Source organism: Mastomys coucha, unplaced genomic scaffold (genome assembly GCF_008632895.1).
Source record: "Mastomys coucha isolate ucsf_1 unplaced genomic scaffold, UCSF_Mcou_1 pScaffold9, whole genome shotgun sequence".
NCBI lineage: Eukaryota > Metazoa > Chordata > Mammalia > Rodentia > Muridae > Mastomys > Mastomys coucha.
The window spans coordinates 72,747,635-72,771,822 of record NW_022196915.1 but is presented as its reverse complement, the minus strand read 5'-3'; the positions used below and the strand labels follow the sequence as shown (position 1 = coordinate 72,771,822).

The window sequence follows — 24,188 nt, the reverse complement described above, 5'->3', positions numbered from 1 at the left end:
CCATCATTTTATAAATGTGATCTCTGCAACCTTATTTACTATAAATCATGAAGTTATTTAAATTAAAATCTAGGTAAGATGGAATCCATCACATGATGATTGTGACTCACACATTTCATTGTATTTGTAAAATATTTTTCACTTAGGTTTACAAATATTCTTAGGTATTGCCTGGAGCAACTAAACGTATCATTCGTGTTAATATTTTTACTGCCAGAAGGGGGCAGCATTCTACAGTTGCAGTTCTAGCTGCCACAATTCCAGTCCATGAGAAATGGGAGGATAGTTACGAACATGCACTGCTTATGTCTAGAAACCCCACAGATATCTCCGATGCCTCGTTACACAGCTGCATCTCATGGCATCTCTGGCTACATGGCAGGGAGACTGGGGAAGTTGGGTGTTATTTGTACCTTTCTAGCCTGTCTACTTAAAGTGGACAAGGGGTGAGGTGGTGGTTGAGAATGGATTTGTTACCTGTCCCAACCAGCTGAACAAGGAGAGTCCCAGTATTAAATGTAATAACAGCTAGTGTGGATTTGCCTTGACCAGGTGGAGACACTGTCTTTATACAGGTTAACTCGATTCTGACAATAGCTTGCTAGGGCAAATTCTATTACAGAGCCCATCTCATAGCTACAGGAAGGTTATAGAGGACCAAAGATGGTCAGAGTGGGAACTGAAAGCCAGCCACAGGAACTCATAACTCTTTGTACTGGTCAGTTTCAGGGTGGAAGAGACTTTCCTTAGGAAATACTATAATTTTTGCTTCTAACTTGCAACGTGTTTACATTAGACAAATAATGAGTACAGGAAAAGGAAATGGGGCATTTTAACTGTTATGGTTTATTTTATCCCCAGATCCCACTGCGTATGGTTTGTGGTTGTTTGCAGTATGAAGAAGTCTGCTCTGATGCTCTCTTTGTCGGTTAAGTTCCAGTGAAAATTGGCTCTCTCCATCCCTTGACTCAAATTTTCAACATTTCTTCTTTATTAAAACAAGTTCAGAGATTTCGTTTGAAGTTATTCTGCCTGTTTGCTCTCTGGTTTAAATAGTATTTTGTGCTTTAATCTAGATGGTTAAGGGCTGAGATACCATACCAAGCAAAGCTTCTGTAAAGAGCTGGATCGAACAGTAATTCATGAAGGCATCTTAGAGTAACAGCCCTGATTTTTTTTTTTCCTTCTGGAAGGGTTGGTTCAATGTGAGCCTGTAAAATTTGTTTAGTAGCACACTTTAAACAGTCTTTTTTAAAAATAATTGGATATTTTATTTATTTACATTTCAAATGTTATCCCTTCCCCAGTTTTCCCTCTGCAAAGCCCCTATGACATCCCCCCTTACCCTGCTTCTATGAGCATGTGCACCCCACTTGGCCACTCCTACCTCACTGCCCTCACATTCCTCTACACTGGGACATTGAGCCTTCACAGGACCAAGGGCCTCCCCTACCGTTGATACCAGATAAGGCCCCTTCAGCTCCTTCAGTCCTTCCCGTAACTCCTTCATTGGGGACCCTGTGCTCAGTCCTATGGTTGGCTGTGAGCATCCTCATCTGTATTGTTCAGGATCTGGCAGGGCCTCTCAAGAGACAGCTGTATCAGGCAAGAAGTCAGCATGCACTTCTTGACATCCACAATACTGTCTGCGTTTGGTGTCTGTATATAGGATGGATCCCCAGGTGGGCAGTCTTTGGGTGGCCTTTCCTTCAGTCTCTGCTGCACATTTTGTCTCCATATTTGCCACCATGCGTATTATGTTCCCGTTCCTAAGAAGGACTGAAGAACCCACACTTTGGTCTTCTTTCTTGAGTTTCTTTTTGGTTTTGGATTGTGTTTTGGGTATTCCAAGCTTCTGGGCTAATATCCACTTATCAGTGAGTGTACACCATGTGTGTTCTTTTGTGATTGGGTTACCTCACTCAGGATTGATATCCTTCAGATCCATCCGTTTCCCTAAGAATTTCATGACATCATTGTCTTTAATAGCTGAGTAGTACTCCATGGTGTAGATATACCACATTTTCTGTATCCATTCCTCTGGGTTCTTTCCAGCTTCTAGCTATTATAAATAAGGCTGCTATGAACATAGTGGAGCGTGTGTCCTTGTGATATGTTGGAGCATCTTCTGGGTATATACCCAGGAGTGATATAGCTGGGTCCTCATGTAATATTATGTCCAATTTTCTGAGAAACCGCCAGATTAATTTCCAGAGTGGTTGTAACAGCTTGCAATCCCACCAACAATGGAGGAGTGTTACTCTTTCTTCACATCCTCCCCGGCATCTGCTGTTACCTGAGTTTTTGATCTTAGCCATTCTGACTGGTGTGAGGTTGAATCTCAGGGTTGTTTTGATGACTAAGGATGTTGAACATTTCTTTAGGTGCTTCTCAGTCATTCTCAGTTGAGAATTCTTTGTTTAGCTCTGTATCCCATTTTTAATAGTGTTATTTGATTCTCTGGAGTCTTAACTTCTTGAGCTCTTTGTATATATTGGATATTAGCCATCTATGGGATGTAGGATTGGTAAAGATCTTTTTCCAATCTGTTGGTTGCCTTTTTTCCCCTATTGACAGTGTCCTTTGCCTTACAGAAACTTTGAAATTTTATGAGATCCATTTGTCAGTTCTTGATCTTAGAGCATAAGTCATTGGTGTTCTGTTTAGGAAATTTTCCCCTGTGCCCATGTGTTCTTTTCTCTTTCTCCTCTGTTAGCTTCAGTGTATCTGGTTTTATGTGGAGGTCCTTGATCCACTTGGATTTGAGCTTTGTACAAGGAGGTAAGAATGGGTAGATTGGCAGTTTTCTATATGCTGACCACCAGTTGAACTAGAGCCATTTGTTGAAAATGTGGTCTTTTTTCTACTGATTGGTTTTAGCTCCTTTTTCAAAGATCTAATGACCATAGGTATGTGGGTTCATTTCTGGGTCTCCAGTTCTATTCCATTGATCTTCCTGCCTGTCAATGCACAAATACCATGCAGTTTTTATCACTATTGCTCTGTAATACAGCTTGAGGTCAGGGGTGATGATTACCCCAGAAGTTCTTTTATTTTTCTGAATAGTTTTCACTATCTTGGGTTAATTGTTATTTCAAATGAATTTGAGAATTTCTAACTCTGTGAAAAATTGAGTTGGAATTTTGATGGGGATTGATATAATCTGTAGATTGCTTTAGGCAAGATGGCCATTTTTACTATATTGATCCTGCCAATCCATGAGAATGGGAGATCTTTGCATTCTTTGAATTCTTCGAATTTCTTCTTCAGAGACTTGAAGTTCTTGTCCTACAGACCTTTCACTTGTTTGATTAGAGTCACACCAAGATACTTTATATTGTTTGTGACTATTGTGAAGGGTGACATTTCCCTAATTTCTTTCTCAGCCCATTTATCCTTTGAATATAGGAAATCTACTGATTAGTTTGAATTAATTTTATTTATTTTTAGGTTTTGTTTTTGTGTTTGGGGACAGGGTTTCTCTGTGTAGCCCTGGCTGTCCTGGAAATTATTCTGTAGACCAGATTTCTTGACTCAGAAGTCTGCCTGCCTCTGCCTCTCAAGTGCTGGGATTAAAGGCGTGCACCACAACTGCCAGGCTTGAGTTAGTTTTTTATCCAGCCACCTTGCTGAAGTTGTTTATTAGGATTAGGAATTCTCTGGTGGAATTTTTAGAGTCACTAAAGTATACTGTCAAATCATCTGCAAATAGTGATATTTTGACTTCTTCATTTCTAATTTGTAAGTTAATCAGTTAGGTAACCTCTGTGCCCTGAGTTTAGTCCTCGGAATCAATTAACCATCTAATTAACCAACATCCTTATAATCAGTTTTTGATAACTCATAGTTATCTCATGACATTGCGATACATCCCAAACTAAGTCTTTTCCTGGCTCAGTTTCTTTTATTACCACAGATGTTCCCATTTTTCATGTGCTATGAAGCCCAAGCCAGCAACCTGAATATGAGCCTCGTCTTTATGTATAATAGCACATATAATAGCACATTGTTCAATGCAGATCAAGAATTTTCTGGGGCTACTGAGGTGGCTCAGGGGTAAGAGCACAGACTGCTCTTCAGAAGGTCCTGAGTTCAAATCCCAGCAACCACATGGTGGCTCACAACTATCTGGATTGCAATCTGATGCCCTCTTCTGGTGTGTCTAAAGACAGCTACAGTGTAGCAACATATAATAATGAATAAATCTTAAAAAAGAAAAAAAAAGAATTTTCTGTTCTTCCTCCTTTAGACTCTCTCACTGTCACCGCTGTCATCTGCACCTCTAACTATGTCTCTCCTTTTCTGCCAAGCCATGAGGTGACTGTATCACAGAGTGCTTTTTCTGGGTAGAACTGATGGCAATGCTTTCTAGATTAAAGAGAGTTCATCACTCATAAAGATAAACTGCAGACCCCTCAGCATGGCCCAGCCAGCTCTCAGTGAGCTGCCCCTCTCCAGCATTGCCTTCATCCCCTCTGGCCCTCTCCTCCTTTCTATTCATGCCTGAGGTCTCCAGGTAGTTTACTGGCCTCCGGAAATCTAGCTGGTAAAGCTCTGCCAGCAGAGATGATCCCCTCATCCAGCAGATCTGCTCTTCTCCAAGCCATTCCTCAAGGTCTGGGTGTCTAGGAAATCTCTGGGCCCGTTTGCCCCATGCCCCATGCTGATTGCCCCTCCCCTAGGCTGTGCTCAGTTTTCTGGCCCAGCATCCATTGTGCTGTGGCATACCCTTTGGAAACTGCCTTCCTCCTTCCCACAGGTGGCTGTCTTAGACTAAAAGTCAGTACCTCGTATTTTACTCTTCCTCAGTTATCCCTTTTCAATTTTTAGGAATCCAAAAGTCACTTTTTAGATTACAGTTTTTATTTTAGATGTGACTGAGTTCCTGGTAAGTGGCTTGAGGACTTGGATCCTTGAATTTTCTCCCAGCTGTGCTTACCTGGCACCTACTGACCCCTTTGCCCTGTTAGCCTTCATTATGATCACAGCAGTGTTTATGGTCATCAGAAGAACCAATGTTTATAAAATTGTCACATTCTAAACATTCCTTGATTCCTTAGCACATGTTTCTATTAAAACGAAATCCCTTAAATATGATAATTTGTGTTCAGGAGAGACATATTGGCTCATGATTCTTGAGGTTGAGCTATCTAAAGTCAGAGCTTCTGTGAATTCTGTTTTTGCAAAGGGCTCCCTCTCCTCTCCACAAATAATACCTTGTTCCTTGAACCGATATGGTGGTGGGGGGATGACCAACTCCCCAACACCCTTTTTAAGGGCAGTGTCCCCATCCATTTGAGCCCCTCCTCATGACTTAATAACTTCATAATGGCTCTCCGCCCAAGGATTACAGTGCTGTTGGTGCACTAGCATGCAGGCAGTAGCAATTGTTATCACATTGTTTATCTTTACATTGTTAATGCAAACTAAAAACAAAGTGCTTAAGATTTGTGTTTATCTGCCACTGGCTTTTCAAACTTCTTATAATAGACCTGGGTAAACATCCATGGTTGATCTTCTAAATAAATGGTGAGACATCAGATCTTAAGGCCTGTTTCCTCCTCTCAGCTTCTTTCTTCCCCCATAAATTGCAGACTGCTCTGGGCCTAGGTCCTGGGAATCCTGGGAGTCCTCTTAAATTCTGTGGTTGTCTTCTACCTTTCCTGGGTCTCATTTCCTGCCTCCCCCATTTGTTTTTTGTTTTGTTTTTACTCCTTATTTTGCCAAAGCACCATGTAGTCAGCCTTCTATTTCTTTATCAAAATTTCCGAGACCTGGGGGGAACATTTCTTTGGGCATTCTGTTTAAGAGATTTTAGTCCATTATCAACTGGTTCCATTGTTTCCAGACCATGGTAAAAGACAAGTTCCAGGTGAGGGTGGGAAAGCAATGCTCATCTCATGGTCACCAGAAGCACCCTGAAAGGAACAATGTCCCATGTCCTAAGCATTTGTCACCTCTCAGCAGTTCATCAAATATCTCATCAGTGGATTGATCCATTGCTGAGGTCTAAACTATCACGAGCCAATCACTTCCCAAGAGCTCTGTCAACTAAGCCATTAGCATGTGGATTCTGACAATCCAATCCCTCCCCCATGACCTGTCTCTAAGCAATCATGTCTAGATGACTACATTGACTGAGCATGGCTATTTTCTGTCCCCACCTTTCTGGCAATTGAACTATTGGTTACCTGGAAATAATTCTCTTCAGAAGCTGGAAATCATTTATCTCTTTTCTTTTGACATTCAGTTTGCTATTGAGAAGTCTAGTCCCATCCTCAGTTATTTCCTTTGTAAGCTGTTTGGGTTTGATTGCCAATTTTCAGCCTTCAGGAAACTTGTAGTATGCATTCTTTCTTGGTTGTGTGAGATTTTAATGTTCTGTCTTGGCTGAAGAAAATGGCGTATGGGCCCATGCTTTATGTTGAGGAGTCCCACAAATCCTTGGGGTGCTATCTTACTCTTACTTGTAATAAGAGAATGACTTTCAAAATAGTGTTCCTTCTCCATACCAGGTTGAGACCAAATTTTCCAGCCTAATCTCTGACATCACCTGGTGGTCACTGCCGACATCTCCCACTAATATAGCACCTAACCATCATAGCCCACCGTACTCTGAATTCTCCCCATACTTCATTTTCCTCCATCCACAGACACCAAGACCTCAGCTGTTCTCAGCTGCCGCTCCTCCTTCCCATCCTCACCTCACTGATTCTATTTTGGAGATGTCCTCTCCCAGACTGGCCTTTCTCCATTTCCCTCAATACTGCACTTTTCAAAGTTTCATTTACAAATTATGGGAGGCAGTGTGTTATTCAGTCCTGCTGGGGCACTATTTCAGGTAGTCTATTTATTTCACAGAAGAAATGAGGCTGTATTTTTAATGTAAATTGGCCTTATTTCCTAGTTATATAGTAGAAAGATGTATGAATAATGATTTAAAGAACTTTAAACATCTTTGAATTTTGCACATTTTCCTCTGTCTCTGCTATTTCTTCTTCTAAGACCTCTCTTCCTCTGATGATATCCACCCTTTCACATCTACCTCAGTCTGTGATTCTGCAAACAGGAGGGAGTTCTTGATAATCCGTTCAACCTAGGTATCATACATAGGCAGTGATGCTCCAGTGCACAATGCCATATGCCAGGTAAACATGTGTTGGATAAGTATGAAACACATCTAGCATGAGAAGAACATCCTCCTTATATCTAATCATCTTATATATTAGTTCTATTTAACATGAATAGAGTTGTCATGCGAGTCTATTTAAATTTCAAAACAGAGGTTCTTTAGCAATGATATGAGACATGATTATGTCCCCAGCCAAGAATATAAGCAAATATAATGGAATAGAAAACTTGTTTCTATGAAATAATTGTATTTTTCTACCTGTAAAAATTAAATAAAGCCAGGCAGTAGTGGCACATGCCTTTAAGCCTAGGACTCAGAAAGCAGAGCAAGTAGACCTCTGTGAGTTCCAGGACAGCCAGGGCTACACAGAGTAAACCCTGCCTTGGGGCGTGGGAGGTGATGAAGCGAATGAGCTCTTCCTCAGCTATCCCTGTCTTCCAGGGGCTACTCATCTCCTAAATAGAACAGTCTAGGAAACAGCAAAGCTTTCCAAAGGACGTGCTGTCATGCTGTATGCACTGAGCTAGCACACGTGTGGCAGGGCATGGTCTCAGATAGTCTGAGTCTCTCTTGAAGTAGTGGTAGGAGCTAGCTTGGAGAAAGAAAGTGGGAAAGGCACTCATTATAGAGAGCTGCATGTTCAAAGGCATGAAAGCAGCAGTGTGCATCACCTCATGAGCCTAAACTGCCAGCATCTGTCTCCAGGGACCAGCAGGGCCAGCCTTTCTGGCCATAATGCAGTCAATACCCAGTAATAGCTTAGCGTTCATACAGTGTAATCACCTAGGACCAGCCGTACTCAGTCAGTTATAACTGGTTTACAATCCAGGAGCAACACCAACACTTTTATATTTAGTTGTCACCCTTTTCTCCTTTCCCCTAAGCTAGTCCTCTGTTTTTCTCTTCCCTGCTTTTTATTTGCAAGCAAACATAATACTAAATTTAAAAAAGAAATTAAATTCTTTTATTTATTTAAATGTTTACTTTCACTGATAACTACCTTAAATGTTTAATATTACATGAACTTATGTTTAGGAAAAATATACTTGAATTTGAGTGTGGATTTTTAAAGATTAGGTAGTTAATTTTTAAATTGTCTAAAATATTTAATGTACTTTACAGTAAACATTGAAATGCTTCAAAACTAAATGTATGTGTAAATTGACAACCAAATCCTCGGATTCTCACCCACCGTTTTTGGTCACACCTCCAAGGTTTAGCTCTCATCTAAAAATGTTCGGCAGGAGCAGATGGCAGAGCAGCTGATGATAGTTCTATGTATGCATCTGTTTATAAACTGTAAGGAGTGTGGTTTTGTACTCTACCACAGTCACATGTCAGTAGTGTCTATAAAGAGATTGTGGCTTCAAAAGGGGACGACAAAAAAAAAAAAAAAAAACAACAGTGAACTAAGTTCTTGGGAAAGTGGTATCTTCTTTTAGCTGTGCTGTCCCATGGGGCATACAGTTTCATGGAGAGAGCTGGTAAATAACTTGCTTTGTGGGGACAAAGACCAAAGACGTCCTTGCTGCTCCTTGAAGAATGCTAGCCTTTAAATTCTTGAAAGCATCTCTGGGTTTACCTTCTTAATTGTAAAAGATAACTCTCATGAATTATATGTAAAGTTGTAGTGATTATTCTGTGTCACCTCAAGTCAGAGGGCAATATTCATATTTTATCTATCAACAGAATTATATATCAGATGTGCATGTGTGGTATGTGTGTGTGTGTGTGTGTGTGTGTGTGTGATTAGAAATACATCGTTCATAGAGTCCTGCATGAAAATTTTCTTTGGTAAGTTTTGGCAGACCCAGCTTCTGTAAAATAGACCACACACCTGGTCACATTAAGAAATTAGTCTTTTGTTTTATTTTGTTTGTCTGTTTGTTTGTTTGTTTGTTTTTGTTGTTGTTGTTGTTTTGGTGTTTTGTTTTGTTTGTTTGGGTTTGGTTTTTCGAGACAGGGTTTCTCTGTATAGCTCTGGCTGTCCTGGAACTCACTCTGTAGACCAGGCTGGCCTCGAACTCAGAAATCCTCCTGCCTCTGCCTCCCAAGTGCTGGGATTAAAGGCGTGTGCCACCACCGCCTGGCTAAAAAATTAGTCTTATGCTTGAAAAAATAACTCATTTCTAGGAGAGAAAATATAATTTATGATGGCTGCAAACACTGGAAGTATGTTCCATCTAAACTCATCATGCCTTTGGTCTGTATAAACAGTGTTCCGCGCCTTGTCTGGGAAGCCCTGTCCTCTCTAGGGGGCAAGACACACACCCTGTGAGATGGCTCCAATTAAAAAATGACTGATTTAGGACAGAGCTGGATCTTCTTTTGTTTGGACATTCATGGTCTAGTTCTGGTATTCTGTCCTCCCGCTCCCTGTCATCACCATTGCCTGTTTGTATGTGTGCTTTGACATTGCTTTGGTAACCCCGAGGGCTGATGGAATTCCCTGCATCTCTTTTCACAGAGGGTGATGAGACAGGAGTGATGGATAGTCTGCTGGAGGCCTTGCAGTCAGGGGCTGCCTTCCGCGACAGAAGAAAAAGGACTCCAAAGCTGAAAGGTGAATCTTTTCTTGTTTCATGTTACTTTCTAGGGAAGAGCAGGTTCTCTCTTTAATTCTTTTAAAGTCATTTGTCACAAGAACAGTGCTGTGGGCAGAAGTTGTTTCTAACTTTCCTAAGTTTGCCTAATCCCTTGCCGAGACAGGTGTCAGAGTGAGATGCACTCCAGTTGGCTGGTGTCAGTAGTGCATTAACAAATTGATGTGCATTGAACCTAAAAAATCCTGCCTAGTGTGATGAGTCTCATCGTGAGAACCATATGCACCTTGTCCCAGTGGAGGTTAGGGTCCCACAGTTAAACATGAAGTGAAAGTCCAAAGCATTACTATTCCAGGTGTTTCAGGGCATTGAAACACTGTGTCACCAATAAAAATTCCTAAGCTAAAATCACATGATATTCTTTTACTTCTCAAGTTAAACATATTTCTATATTAAATTTCTCTCTCTTTCTTAACAGATATTCGGCAGAGTCTCAGTCCAATGTCTCAGAGACCTGTTCTCAAAGTTTGTAACCATGGTAATAAACTTTATTCATAAATTGCATGTTATTCTTACCTGCTTTTATCCTGTTGGTCTGTGATTTTTACTATGCTGCTATTGAAGTTCTCAGGCTCCAGTATAACTAAGAGAGTAAAAAATGCATAGATATGTGTCTTTGCTCTGAGATCACAGGCTCTGTTTTTTATACTGCCTTATTTCCTTGAAGTTATTTCTTCTGTTTTTCTAATTAGGTCACTAGTGAATGTTATAGTTATATTTATAGTTATAAATATAGTTATAGTTATATTATAAATAACTATACAATATAATAGTTATAGTTATAGTTGTATTGCTTGAAGTTACATTTGCACGTTTCTGATCAGAGTTGGCTTCGGTGGCATTTCAGAGCCAAGCAATTTGATGGTAACTACTTTAAAGTAGTGGATTCATTGAGATACGTGTGATATGTTGAGACCCGTGTTCATTTTTCCCCTGCCTTATTTGTCAGTGCAGTTACAAATAACTCTCACATTGGAGAAACTGTAAATGCAGACGCACTGCATGGGCTCTTACAACGTCACAGCTGCTAAGCTGGAGTGACTTCTCTTCATCTCTAACATTTGCCAAGGAGTTGACTGTTTTAAAAGATTCCGTATGAACATCCTCTGCCCCATCTGTGCGGCTGTCTTAGGAGCGTCGGCTCTTACTCATTTGGTTTCTGTTCTGTCAAGTTCTCTGTTCTTGGACTCTGCTTACTTCAGGCTACTTCTGTCATCACACCATGGTCATCCTTTTTGAATCCCATTGAATCATGGTGAGGTTGTTATCAAAGTTGGCTGAATTTAACAGAAAAACTACCTGACAGATTTCATTGGCAGCTTTGGGGAATACTTTCGAATTCTTTTCTATGAGTTGTAAGGTGTGACTGAGAAGGTGTGTGTACAATTCTTGTAAGTGATGTAAAATAGTTAATGACGTAAGAAAAACCAGGCATTCCGTGAAGGCTGAGTATCTGTGTGGTTAGAATATTCTCAGTAAATGTTTAAGAAATGACCATAAAGATGAAATTTGTAGTAGAATTTTAAATAGATCTTTCAACATTTTAAAGTATGCTTCAGCTATTGATTTACCTTTTACCATTCTAAGAATGGCCAAAATGAATTGGAACAAGTGACATTCGTTATGAGTAATAAGTAATCCAAAGCCTTAGCTTATGATTGATTGTACTCCATTGGTACAGAATTATAGACAAAAGTCTAGAGAATAGTGGGGACCTCTGAACTGTAGAGATGATTTTGTTTAGCAGAGAAGTAAATGGAAATCCACAGAGGCAGAAACCTCTCGGGTGGACAGAGGTCCCGTCAGTCCTGTGGCTGTAGTTAAGTTCTCTGATTACGGCCACACTTCTTTTAATTACATATATTTGAGAATTTTTGACTAATAAAAATCTTATGTTTATGCATAATATTCTTAAAAATAAATTTGGTTCATTGGATTTCAATCTGGTCAGAAATGTGAAGGGGAAACCGTAAATACCAATATAAAATCACTAAAGAGAGTTGTTCAAAATCATAAAAAAAAAAAACCTACCACTAAGCACAATGATTATATTACTATGACAGCATCCTAAGCTTAATTGAAAATAAGTATTGTAGATGCTTTGAAGGCAAAAGCTATGTAAGAGAACTTTGTTCTCCAGCCTTGGGGAACCCACTCCTCTGACTTATGTTAATAAATGTCTGGGCTATAATGGCTCTGCTGTGATTGGTTATAAACTGTGGTGTTTCTGTTCATTATGGAAAAGCTGCTTACAATGCTAAAATGCACTATCTTAATGCTTAGGCTGTTGTGACAATTAAGCTAGGAGATTATACAGCAGCCAAACAAAATACACCATAATGATCAAAAATTTATTCTTCTAATATTAATATAATCAATTAAATTGTATTTAGTACTTGGTATTGACATTTATCATTTCCTCTAAACATTTCGGACAAAGTAAAATGAACCCAAATGAACAACCTTACCTTTAATAATACTGTATATAAACAAAATATTTTAGGCTAAATACCGAAAAGTCCAGGTATACTTAAAAATCTCCTCATTTATAAAGGGTGATGATAATTTGTAGAATAAGATGATTTTTTTAGTTACTTGTATGCCTTATAAAAGGTGTTATGTTTGAGGTGTAATATTAATAGTACAACTGATCTGTGATCGCAATAGAACATTGAACCCAATTTTTAATTTTTATATGCTTTACATTAGTGCCAGGTATTTACAAGTTCTATAGCTATATTGATGTTGATTTCTTAAATTATTTTTGTAATTATTTTAAGCTTTGTAGCCTATTCACATTCTGAATAAGTACTATAGAATAAACATTAGCTGAGTCACTGGCTACAGAATGCATCCTATGCATCCTATGCATTCTGTTCTCTTCTCAGCACTCTTGTTTCTGTGTCATTATTGTAAATGATCAAAACTGGAACAAGTCTAGCATCCTCCTTAAACACATTCTGCCAAACTGAATTTTTTCTCATAGAGAAAGGTCAAAGTCCAAGTTACTCATCTGTTTTTCATAGCACCATGAAAAGAGCCCTGTGACCAGTGTCTAATCCCTCTCCATGTAGGAGCTGGAGTCTTTATGCATCTGTTGTGGAATAATGTGAACGTGCTGAGATGCAGCCTCTGGAAGGTTCTGCAGCCTCTGGTCTGCTTTGTCTCTTGTTCCCAGATCTAACCACCTAGATAGCACTGTTTTGCTAGACTGCAGTATAGATTCCAAAAGCATTCTTCTGGAATGATGGCCAGTTCTTATTTGTTTTAATAACAAATAGGCTCTAATGCCAAGGAAGGAATGGACTTGCTCCTTGGTGAATTAGTAAGAAAGACATCTGGGGAAGAAGTATGTGGATAGATCTCTCCAGATGGGTGAAGGGTGTGAAGATACTTTTATCCCATGTAAATCTTAATCAAAGGGTGTTTCAGCTGAGGAGTTCAAAAATCTAGTAGATAGGGTGACCAGTCAGCCTCTGTCCTCACCCAGTCTTGCCATTGTCCATAGGACAATTAATAAAGTGGCTATCTATGGTGGTAGAGATACAGGTATACATGGGCTCAACAACATGGATCTGCCCTGGCTACAGCTCCTGCTGAGCCCACAGCAGAAACCAGCACTGAGCCCAGATATGGCACCATTCTACAAGTGACCAGCCGCTAACCTGGTGGCAGGTTGACTACATAGGACCACTTCCTTCATGGAAGGACCAACACTTTGTCCTTGCTGGTAGATACTTATTCTGGCTAATGGGTTTGCCTTGCTTACGTAATGGTCCTGCCAAAACCACTCTCTGTAGGCATGAAGAATACCTTATCCACCGTCATGGAATATCATACAATATTGTTTCTGATCAAGGAACTCAATTCATATCCAGGAAGTGCAACAGTGAGCCAAGACCATGGAATACACTGGTTTTATATGTTCCCCACCATCCTGAAGCAACTGGCCTGATAGGAAGGTAGAATGGACTTTTGAAGTCACTTTTACAGTGCCAATTAGGTGGCAGCTGGACAGGGTTCTTAAGAAGGTGGTATATGCTTTGAATAAGCATCCAGTATATGGCATGATGTCTTCCATTGTCAGGATCCACAGGTCCAGGAGTCAAGGGTGAAAAGGGGAATAGTTCCACTCACTTTCACCCATAGTGACCCATGAGGAAAGCTTTTTCCTCTTGTTCCCTTGACCTTAAGTCTGTTGGCCTAAAAATGTTGGTTGCAGAGTTGGGCACATTCCTGCCAGGACCCACAACAAACATTCCACTGAATTGGAAACTCAGACTTCCCCCTGGCCTTTTTTGGCTCCTAATGTCCCTAAACAGGCCAAAAAAGGAATAACAGTGTTAAGAGTGGTGATTAATCTAGTACCATGTGGAAATTAGATTGCTTCTGCACAGTGGAGCTAAAAGAGATTATATCTGGAGTCCAGGGCATCCTTTAGGGCATGTCTTGGTGCTATCCTGTCCTGTGGTTAGAGTCAATGAGAAGGTACAACAGCCTAATCCCAGCAGGATGACAAAGGGCACAGACCCATCCGGAATGAAAGCATGGGCCAAGACCTGCCGAGCTGCTTCCTGAGGGTAGAGGGAACACAGACGGATAGAAGAGGAAGGTAGATATAAAGACCAGCTAAGGCCTTGTGACCACTTATAGAAAAGAGGCTTAAAATGGGCATGAGTTCTGTCTCATATTTGTTAAGTTTATGAGTTTGTATTTGTGTTTTCTTTCTTTATTTTTATCATGTGATGGAATATCAATAGAACATCATTTGGTTATCATATTTAAGTTTGACAAATTAAAGAATGTCCACTGGACATTGCCACCTATTATAAATTTATAATGTTTGAGGTTCTGTAATCGATAGATATAATATTAGATATAATTTTAGCTTGGATTAAATATATAGTGAGAATACAATTGCATATGGGACAGTTATATCCTGTGTAGCATTATTATAGCCTGGCTATTTTTTATTTGGAAATTAATCACAACATACATAACAAGATATGATTGTGTTGGGTTGGCAAGGGTTAGACTTATGGACTATTCTTGTTTATGAACTTGACTACATCTGGAACTAAAATCCAAAACTAGAGAGCACTCTTATGAAGAATGTTTGCTTAATCTGAAGTAGAAAGATCCACTTGTAATCCAGGTCTTCAGGTGGGAAGACAGAAAGAGGGAGGGGTAGTATTCATTTATTCTACAATTCTGTTACTCTGGAGAACTCTGACAAATACATACACACATGTCTCAAACCACTAATTTAATTTTATTAACTGACATTTTTCAACTTTTGTCATCATGTTTTTTATTGAACATATATTGTTGATGTCATTTTAAAACTATAGCTATAGTTTTAAAACTATATCCAATCTTTGTATATTTACCTTTACATGCATACAGCTTCTCTTATTTCAGAATTTAAAATAAAAACTAAACAAATATCCCTTGGGCCTCTGCACTGTCAAATGCCCTATACATATGACACCCTGATATAAAGCACTCTGTCTCCAGTAGCCACCAGAAGCAGTGGACTAATATAAATAAACAGCTACCTACCTATCTCTTATCCTGTACAGACCTCTACCAGAAGTACTTGAGTGACATCTTTTACTGTGTATTTCTTTCACTTTGGCTTTGATATTCTAGGCAGAAATTGAATTATGTATTCTTGATAATCCACTATATTCAACAAGTGTAATAATTCCTTCCCAGGCACTTTGCATAGATATATAGGGCCAGGGTTGTAGCTCAGTCAGTGACACAGAGTACTTGCTCTGTATGTGCAAGTCACTGAAATGGAAGAGAGAAACTCTTACGTGCTGGAAGACTGATACTTAAAGGTTAGCATAGTACACACCTTTAATTCCTGCAGTGTCTCAGGTAGCTTTCTATTGCTATAAGAAACCATGACCAAAAGCAACTTGGGAAGAAAAGGGTTTATATCTCTACCCAGTCTGAGGGGTATGTTGCAAGTTCAAGGCCAAGGCAGCTTGGTATATACAGTGAAACTCTATCTTAAAAACAAAATCTGAATCACTCTACGTCAATACATTATTTAATTCAGAGACAGACCAATAATAATTTCTAACATTTGCTAACTGCTAGGATACATGTAATATGCAAAATTTGACAAGATCAGAATGTCTCAAAGACTAACCCAACATTATAGGCATGGTTCACAGTGTAAACCGAAATGAGCCCAGAGCCTGAATTGATGACTCCCTAGCAGCAGCACTATGCCTTCTCATCAGGGGCTTTCTGACCTCCTTAGAACCTGGGAGATCTGTGACTTCTGTTTCTATTCAGTGTAGGATGACAACCCTGTTCTGACAGTGTTCCTTTCATTATCTGTCTTCCATGTTTTTCAAGGGTTTCTTAGAAAGGAGACAGAGCCATCAAGAGGGATGCTTGTGTTGGTTCTCTACTATAGCCTAGTACTTAGCTAAATTGATGGTCAGAGCATGGATGTTAAGCAAGAACATGTCGAGTGGACAGGCATAGTTATGTTTAGGTTTGAAAGGAACAATTAATGCTTATTTAGAAGCATAATCAAGTCTCTGAATGCCATCTACATAAGTGGAATTTAATAGGCCAAGTGCTAGTACTCTCCTGTGAGTACAATTAACCTCTTCTCATCTCTTCCCATAAATGTTACTTGTTATCAGAAGGGATAGCCAGTCACCACAGCCTCTACTTAAAATGATCAGATGTGGAAGGTGGGATATAGGCTTCATTAGATTTTTCCTTAGAGACTCAGGGGTTCTTCTATTAGTCATGAATATATAACATTAAACGAAAGAAAGAGTATTTCCATTGATGAGACCACATGCCTTTTCCAAACCTAGAGAAAATATCTAGTTACTCTTTTAGTTAAAAGTAATAAAAATTTAAAAACATTTTTTTTATGAAACTCTGACAGTCTCAATTAGAGGTTCATGAGTCATCTGGTTGGTTGAAAGTAAAGGAATACGTAGAGAATTACATTGAGAGTCTGTTGCTAGGCAAAGGAATTTGGACTAATTTGGTATTTAAGTAATAAGCATAGACCTGAAGGGACAAGTAAAATCAAAGGGGGAAATTCAGGAGGTACTTTCAGTGACTATGTGGACTACTGCAAGGGATGGGCGAAGCACCCCTGGCTACTCTGAGACTAGAAGAAAGAACACATCTCTGTCTACAGTCCTTCCAAGAAGTGCTGGTGTTGTATGATCAAATGAGTTGTCTAATGAAGACTCTCTAGATCAAAAGAAGGAACGTTTGAGAAGTAGACTCAGTGGAGGATGATCAAGAAAGAACATACCTGAGGAAGATCCCATGGTAGCTGACAAATAGTTCGTGTCTGGAGAACTTGATCCTGGTCCAAAATGTCAGCAACGTGAAGGTTTAAGGAGAAGTAAGGCCATGGTGTCCTTGTGTTTTCTTACCGTTTGTTTTCTCTATAACCCTGTGTTATACAGAATGCCTGGGTTATACAAAAAAGCACCAGGAGAGTGCTTTTTCACATGTGGGAACTCCTATTATCCTTGGGTATTTTTCTTGCCAAGTGCACAGTTAACCTTTTGCTGCACAGGCTATAAATACGAACTGTTGAGTCACCCCCTCATGGTGCATCTGCCTGCAGTTTGATTGCATCTTCCTTAGATGGCTTCTTTTTTCACTAAATAGTACAGTAGGGGTTTTTTTCTAAGATAAATGGATATAGAGTAATCAGAAAAGATTTACAAGCTATATGCAATTAAAAACCCTAATGATAAAACTATTTAACTGTGACAAAATAAGATAAAACATAATCAAAATTTTAGGCAAACAAGTATTACACATTTTTAGTGAACATCCATAACCTAAACAAAATTTTGCTATATTATCTTTACAGTAAATCAGTTCTTAATAGCCTTAATTTGGATTTGATTATCTATTTTTACACTCCCGCTTATATATGGAGCTTTGAGAGATTTTTATAGAAATAAGATTGTATTGCCTCTAGGCACAGCTGCTCCGCCACTCTTCAAGATTTGAAGTCAGAATTAAATATGGAGCCAGCTAAATATCTTTGAATTAGCATCTTCTTTGCAAACTAATTCTAAGGGAGACATATAAGTCTTATGACTATGCATCAAAAGCTTGCATCTGCAGCCACCCCTAACCCCAATTCATATACAGTCTTGGATCCCCTTCTTTCTCTTGTTTCTTTTTCCCTAAGTAGCAAGACCATGGCCTGGGGTAGAATTAAGAAATTGCAAAGGTCTACTAGGTGTCTACTAAGTGCTGACTACTGTTAATCCTCAGATTCAGCAGAGGAAAACAAGTTCCACCATTTGGGGCCATATTAAAGCAAGCTTGTGTTAAATACTAAGAGGTGGGCTTTGGTTAGGACAGTTACCTGGCATTTTGCAGCACTACATGTTGTAGAAGTTTATTAGGACAAATCTACCATACTAAAAAGTTCACCATACTTTCCCATGAGACTATTATTTTTCAAGAAGTACAGCTCCCAGAATTCCAGGAAGTTACCTGACTTGGCAGATGGGGTTCACAGGTTAATGTGGGACATTACAGACCTCAAGGGTTGCTTTTATTTTTTATTCTCCCCCCCCTCTGATATTACATCACCACCATAGTTTTCCCTCCCTCCTCTCTTCCCTTTCCCACCCCTCCAAGATTTACTGTTGTTCCTCCATTTCCATTCAGAAAAGAGCAGGCCTCCCAAGGATTTCAACCAAACATGACATAACAAGCTAAAAGCTAGGAACACAACAGAAAAACAGTCCTTGTCGAGAGATCTTATCACCGTGGAAACTGTTGACAACAGCCATTTCTATTTCTTTCAAATGTATCCTATTTTCTATAGGAAGCACATAAGGAGCAATGTAATAAAATAGTATGATTTCTCTTATGTGTTCTCTTATTGGCTTAAGGATGTAGTAAAATAAAATGATTTCTCTTACGTGTTCTCTTATTGGCTTAAGAAGACTTTGTTCTCTTGCTGAGGAACTTGTGCCTCTCTAATAACCTAAGAAGGAAGCCATTAAAATACTAATTGTTTTTGACACCTTTATGCTTGTGCTTTCAAGCAGAATTAAGTGTTACTTGTAACTGTCAAAAATTAGGGTGTTTTTTCCTTTGGCCAGGAGCATGAACCAATTTGGGTACTTTCCATATTTTATTCAAATATCAGTCTCTTGTATTTACTATGTAGTCAAGCAAAAGAAGGAGAATCACACCAGCAGGGTTCCTGCCGAGGTAAGCTGCCCTGTGGATAGACTGCAGATGCTTTTCTTTTCTAATTTTATAGTCAGGGCAGGACAACCTTTTGTCATAGTCATTATCAGGCAGACTCTTAAGCATGAGCAGCTTAGAAAACTCTCAAGTAGTGAAGATTTCAAATTGTTTTCAAAGACCATTTATGCAGGAAGCAGCAAATGTGTCTCCAGTAATGAGCATTCACAAATGTATGCTAAAGCCTGGACTAAATTGAGTGAAAAGAAAATGAGCTACTATTGTATAAGGAAAATAATGTCCTTGGACTTCCCTGAAATTGTTGTCATGATTAACATGTCTCTTCTGTTTGTGTTCCATAGTGGGCTGTGATTATGATAATCTTTTTTTTAAAAATGGCCCATTCTAAATCTCTTTTTCTTGTGATAGAGGTTCAAAATGTGGCTTCTACACAGTCTGTGAACAGATGTTAGAAACTCTGAACCCTACTTTCATTTAACTGTTAAGTTTGGATGTTCTCTGTATATACAAAAAGGTGAATTGTTGTTTTGTTTTTTACCAAATTTCTCACAAAATAACAAAACAATCTAATTTTGTTTGATTACTATTGCATTACTTCTTCTGAGAAGACATGGAGAAGTATCTTCCCGACAGACAGACAGAGCCCTGCCAGATCAAGGAAACTTCCATCCACATCCATCTAGGTGAATGAGTGAGTTTACTGGATTCCTTATGGGAGGTCACTCACAGGCAGCTTCTACCCCACCTACTCCACTATTCACTTCCTGTCTACTCTAACATCCCTCAAGACCACATGCACGTGAGGTAGGGTGCTTGATAGCTGGAAGGTGCTCTCAGTGACACACTGATGACCCCACATACAAGGGGATAAAAATAGACCCATCTTATAAGGTTTTCATGGAAGTGATTACAGATCATTTCAAAACAGCCATATCCAACCCTACAAGAAACACCTACGTAGCCAATTACTGGTTTGATAATTTTCTATGTAAGATATATATGGAGTTGTTTCTGATATAATGATTTGCTATTTTAGAACTAAATTTTCATTAATGTAAAAAAAATAATGTGAAAATTTGTCAGGCATCTGACAGATCTACAGTGGTCAGTTATATAGGATAAACATGTAAGCCGCATTAGAAGAGGGGACTGTAGATGAGGCAGCTGCCTGAGGTTAGATGTGAGTGTACTGGTATTAGGATCACTTTACCTCATCCCACTGCCAGGGACAGAAGGTGTGCAGGGCTTAATGCCACTTAGGTGTATCAGGTAAGGAGGAGGTAAGCAAGAGTAATCTCCCCAGAAGCTATCAGTCCTGTCATAGATGCCAAGAGGATGAGTAGTTAGGAAGCCAGAGAGGTCAGATCAGCACTGAGCACTAGGGATGAACACTAGGCAGACTGCATACATAGAAGGGGACAGGGTGGGTCCGGTAGCACAGTGGAACTAGGTGTCTGGGAGAGGAGTTCAGATATACTGTGTTGGACTTTATATGAGTGAAGTAAGGGTAGGGCAAAGGCTAGTACTTAGGATTGGAGAGGTATACATGTCATGAGAGTTAGGGTTCTTTCCCTTCATGCACCAGAGAGCACTGCTGTCATTATACTGTCTTTGTAGTGAGAAGGTAAGCGGTTGAGATTCAGTAGTGAGAGGGGAACGTCTGAGTGAAGTGGCCTGACCCCACCACAAGGGCTGATAGGACTTGGACAGTACAAAGGAAGGATGCTGAACTAGACTGGGAACGAGCTGTTTGTAGATGAGAGTTCAAAGGTCTCACATATCATATTGATTTCCTCTGAAAACTAGGATATAAAATCTCTTCCTGGAAGTGTGGGAGGAAAGGGCAGTGGAGGATGATTGCACCCTCTAGGGAACGTGAGAGGAAATCAATCAGAAAGGCAGAAAACAGTTTTTGCACTGATGGTCCCGTGGGAAAAGAAGACTGCTGGTATAGCAGGACTCCTGTGTGGAGGCTGAGGAGAAAAGTAGCCAAGGGCCTCCAGGTTCTGACAAACTCCCACCCGTGATACAAAGCTCTGGTGGGCAGTGAGCAGGTGGAGACCGTCAGCATACCAGCCCAGAGAGCCATTACAGCTTTAGAGAGCATGTGTTATTTAATCCGTGGTCATTTAGGGAACACCACATGTGGGCTTTGACATTGCTTACACGGTGTCATATCTGTGAATGGCATTAGAGCCAGGCTAGTAGGAACCTGAATGTAGCTGCATTTCCTCCAGGCATGTGGTAGCTCCATTAGCTGAGAAAATGGCACTGAGTGCTAAAGTGTTTCTGGGACACCATTGGCTCTACTTGGATCTTTCCCTCATTTTAGTTTCCTTCATTAAATGTCAGCCATAGACACAGAAAACAGTTTTCAAGATTGTCCCTGTAAAAAGTAAACACTGTTGAATGGTGACCGATACACAGTAGGTACTTTAAAAATCGAAGTAAGGTCGAAGGTAGTTTATGGGAATCTTGGGACGGCTTGCAGGGCAAGGCTGACTGAGGAGCAGCCGGGACTCACTCTTGAGGGTGAGTCAAATAGTTGGTGATTTGAAATCTCAGTTAGTGCAGTCGGTTGTCTCCGTTCACTTTCTGTTACTGTGCCAAATCTTGAAATAATACATTTATAAAGGAAAAGTTTATTTCAGCTAACAGCTGTTGGTTAGCTGTTGGCTAGTGTATGTTGCCTTTGCTGAGACATGTGGGAAACCATGGCAGAGCAAACAGATCACAGTTTCCAGAACACACAAAAGAGAAAAGAGGATGGCCTCACGATCACCTTTAAAAACCATGTTTCTGATGACTTATATGCCAGTCGGCCTCACTTCCCAAAACATCTCACTCTTCCAAGCAGTGCCACACTGGATACTGGGCCCTTTCCACATTCAGCTCAGAGGCTAGTCCAGGCCCAAATGACAGAGTTATCCTGGCATATGCTCTCCCCAAATTAAATTGCTATGTGCGCTGTAAGCTGTCTGTAAAATTAAAAGGTTGAGCATATAGTGGAGTACCGTGACTGAATTCCTGGTTTCTCTTCATCACACCTCATCTTTCTCCCAGCCATTTATCAAGAGAAGACAATGTGAATTCTTTTGTTTTTAAAGATTTTATTTTATTTTTTTATTTTTTATTTATTTATTTTTTGTTTGTTTTTTTTTTTTTTTTCGAGACAGGGTTTCTCTGTGTAGCCCTGGCTGTCCTAGAACTCACTCTGTAGACCAGGCTGGCCTTGAACTCAGAAATCCGCCTGCCTCTGCCTCCCAAATGCTGGGATTAAAGGCATGCGCCATCACCGCCCAGCGACAATGTGAATTCTTAACCACAGTTGTAGTGGTATGCTGAGCAGGCATACTAGTAAGATTTAAACTAATTCTCTTTACTGTACATATTCCCTGTTCCTTGTTTAAATATACGAAGTAGTATGAATTGTTTGGAGGAAAAATATATATATACCTGCAAATGATAACATTGCAGGTGAGGTGACTTGCAGCACAAACATGAAGACCTGAAGAGGCTGGGCAATGGCTTGCACCTGTATCTTTAATATGGGGGCGGGGGTAAAGGAAGAGTTTGGAAACAAGTAGATTCCTGAATCTGTTGGCCAGAATCAATGAGCTTCAAAGTTCAGTGAGAACACAACACACACAGAGAAAGGCTATAAAACTTGTCTTTTTAAGAATAGAGTAATAAAGAAAATCACCTTTCTCCTATGGAAGTCACAATAATGACACCAGGAAAAACTGAAAAATATTAATAAAGTATATGATACTGCCTTTAATTTGAAGCAATAGTATGTAACAGTAGAAGGAGTAGACCTGCTGACATAGCAAGGAATGATGGATGTCCCCAAGGAGATCAAGTGTAAGGATGACTCGTTCCAACTTTTCCCTCTCACTTCACTATGGAGAGACGCAGGTTGTGAGGAATCTTGCTTCCTTTCGCTATGTGAGCAAAAGGTTTATCCCTTTGGAAGTATAGCTAGGAGGCTGGAATGTAGCTGTTGATAGAGAGCCTGCCTGTCAAGCAGGAAGCCTAACACCATATAAAGATGGAGCATATTTGTAACCCCATCATCAGGAGGGGAAGGGGATCAGAAATCTAAGGCCATCTTCAGCTGCATGAGACCGTGTCTCAAGGGGAATGGGCAGGGACAAAACAATTGCCCAGACCTCCCTTGGGTACCTGCCTCCCTTCTTCCTAATGGACACTTGTGTAGTTTTCTTTGTTTTCTCCTTTCCAGCAATCTATAAGAACCTAGAGATGTCCTTTGAGCTAGCCCTCAAGTTACTATTTGTGTATGATCTAAAAGCTAAATGGTTCTTCAGAGTACATCCCTAGGAGCAATAGGGATGATAAGAGTGCAGTAAAGGTAGTATCTCTTACGCAAGACAAAAAAAATGCTTTTGTATATAAAATAGTCTTACTTCCAACCTTTATGTGTATTCTGTAGATAACGTTGGTCATTGATTCTGCAGCATACTTCTAAGTTCTCTAACTCTTAATATGAGAGAAAATAATGACAGAAACGAGCCAAGGAAAAACTCAAGTACCACTTTGCTGCTTTTGCCTTTTAGAATAAAAGTAGCTTTCCAGGGGTGCCTAAGAACTTGATGACAGTCTCTAGCCACTGAATCCTGGTAAGCAAAAGAATGCATAGAAATTAGCATTTGAAACATTAGTGTTACTTATACCATCAATGACTCTTTTGTAGAGCAAAGTGACTTTTCAGATATCAAATTGATCTCATGAAAGCCAGGGATATAGCTGGTATTAGCTGGGCTGTGGTTTAGTGGGAATGGCAGCATGACTGCTTGTTAGATACTCAAGATAAGGGATAAATACTAAATATTGTCTCCCTTTTAAAAATCTATAAATTGAAGCAAGCGTTGACTGCTTCAATGTCTCATCGACCCCCTCAGAAATTAGGAATTATAACTGTTAGCCATGATGCACTTGTGTGGAATGACAGCATTTAGCTTAAACAGTTTTACCATTTATTAGCAATAATATTAGAATAAATGATAATGATCATTAAGTGCTATGTACATGATCATTTAAGTAATTATGCCTGTAATCTTCTTCTATTAGTCAAACCTCTTTGGGCTAATTAGTCAAAGGAACTGCTTTTATCCCAGTTTCTGGAGGAATAGGAAAATGGAGAAACACTGAAAATGCTGAGGAAAGCAAGGAGGCAGCCCCCCATTTGC

At 39.7% G+C, this 24,188-nt stretch overlaps 1 protein-coding gene across 5 annotated transcripts in view; it reads left to right on the top strand.

The window, feature by feature from the left end:
• Positions 1-24,188, top strand: part of Diaph3 (diaphanous related formin 3) — a 471,820-nt gene that overhangs the window by 355,794 nt on the left and 91,838 nt on the right. For 3 of the 5 annotated variants that reach the window (XM_031361487.1, XM_031361488.1, XM_031361492.1), the window contains 3 exons: positions 9,600-9,695; positions 10,154-10,213; positions 19,587-19,661. In XM_031361487.1, the coding sequence (XP_031217347.1) occupies positions 9,600-9,695; positions 10,154-10,213; positions 19,587-19,661 (231 nt within the window). Of the gene's footprint in view, positions 1-9,599; positions 9,696-10,153; positions 10,214-19,586; positions 19,662-23,555; positions 23,578-24,188 lie in introns of those variants that run through there. The other 2 variants (XM_031361491.1, XM_031361490.1) reach the window with 2 other exon arrangements.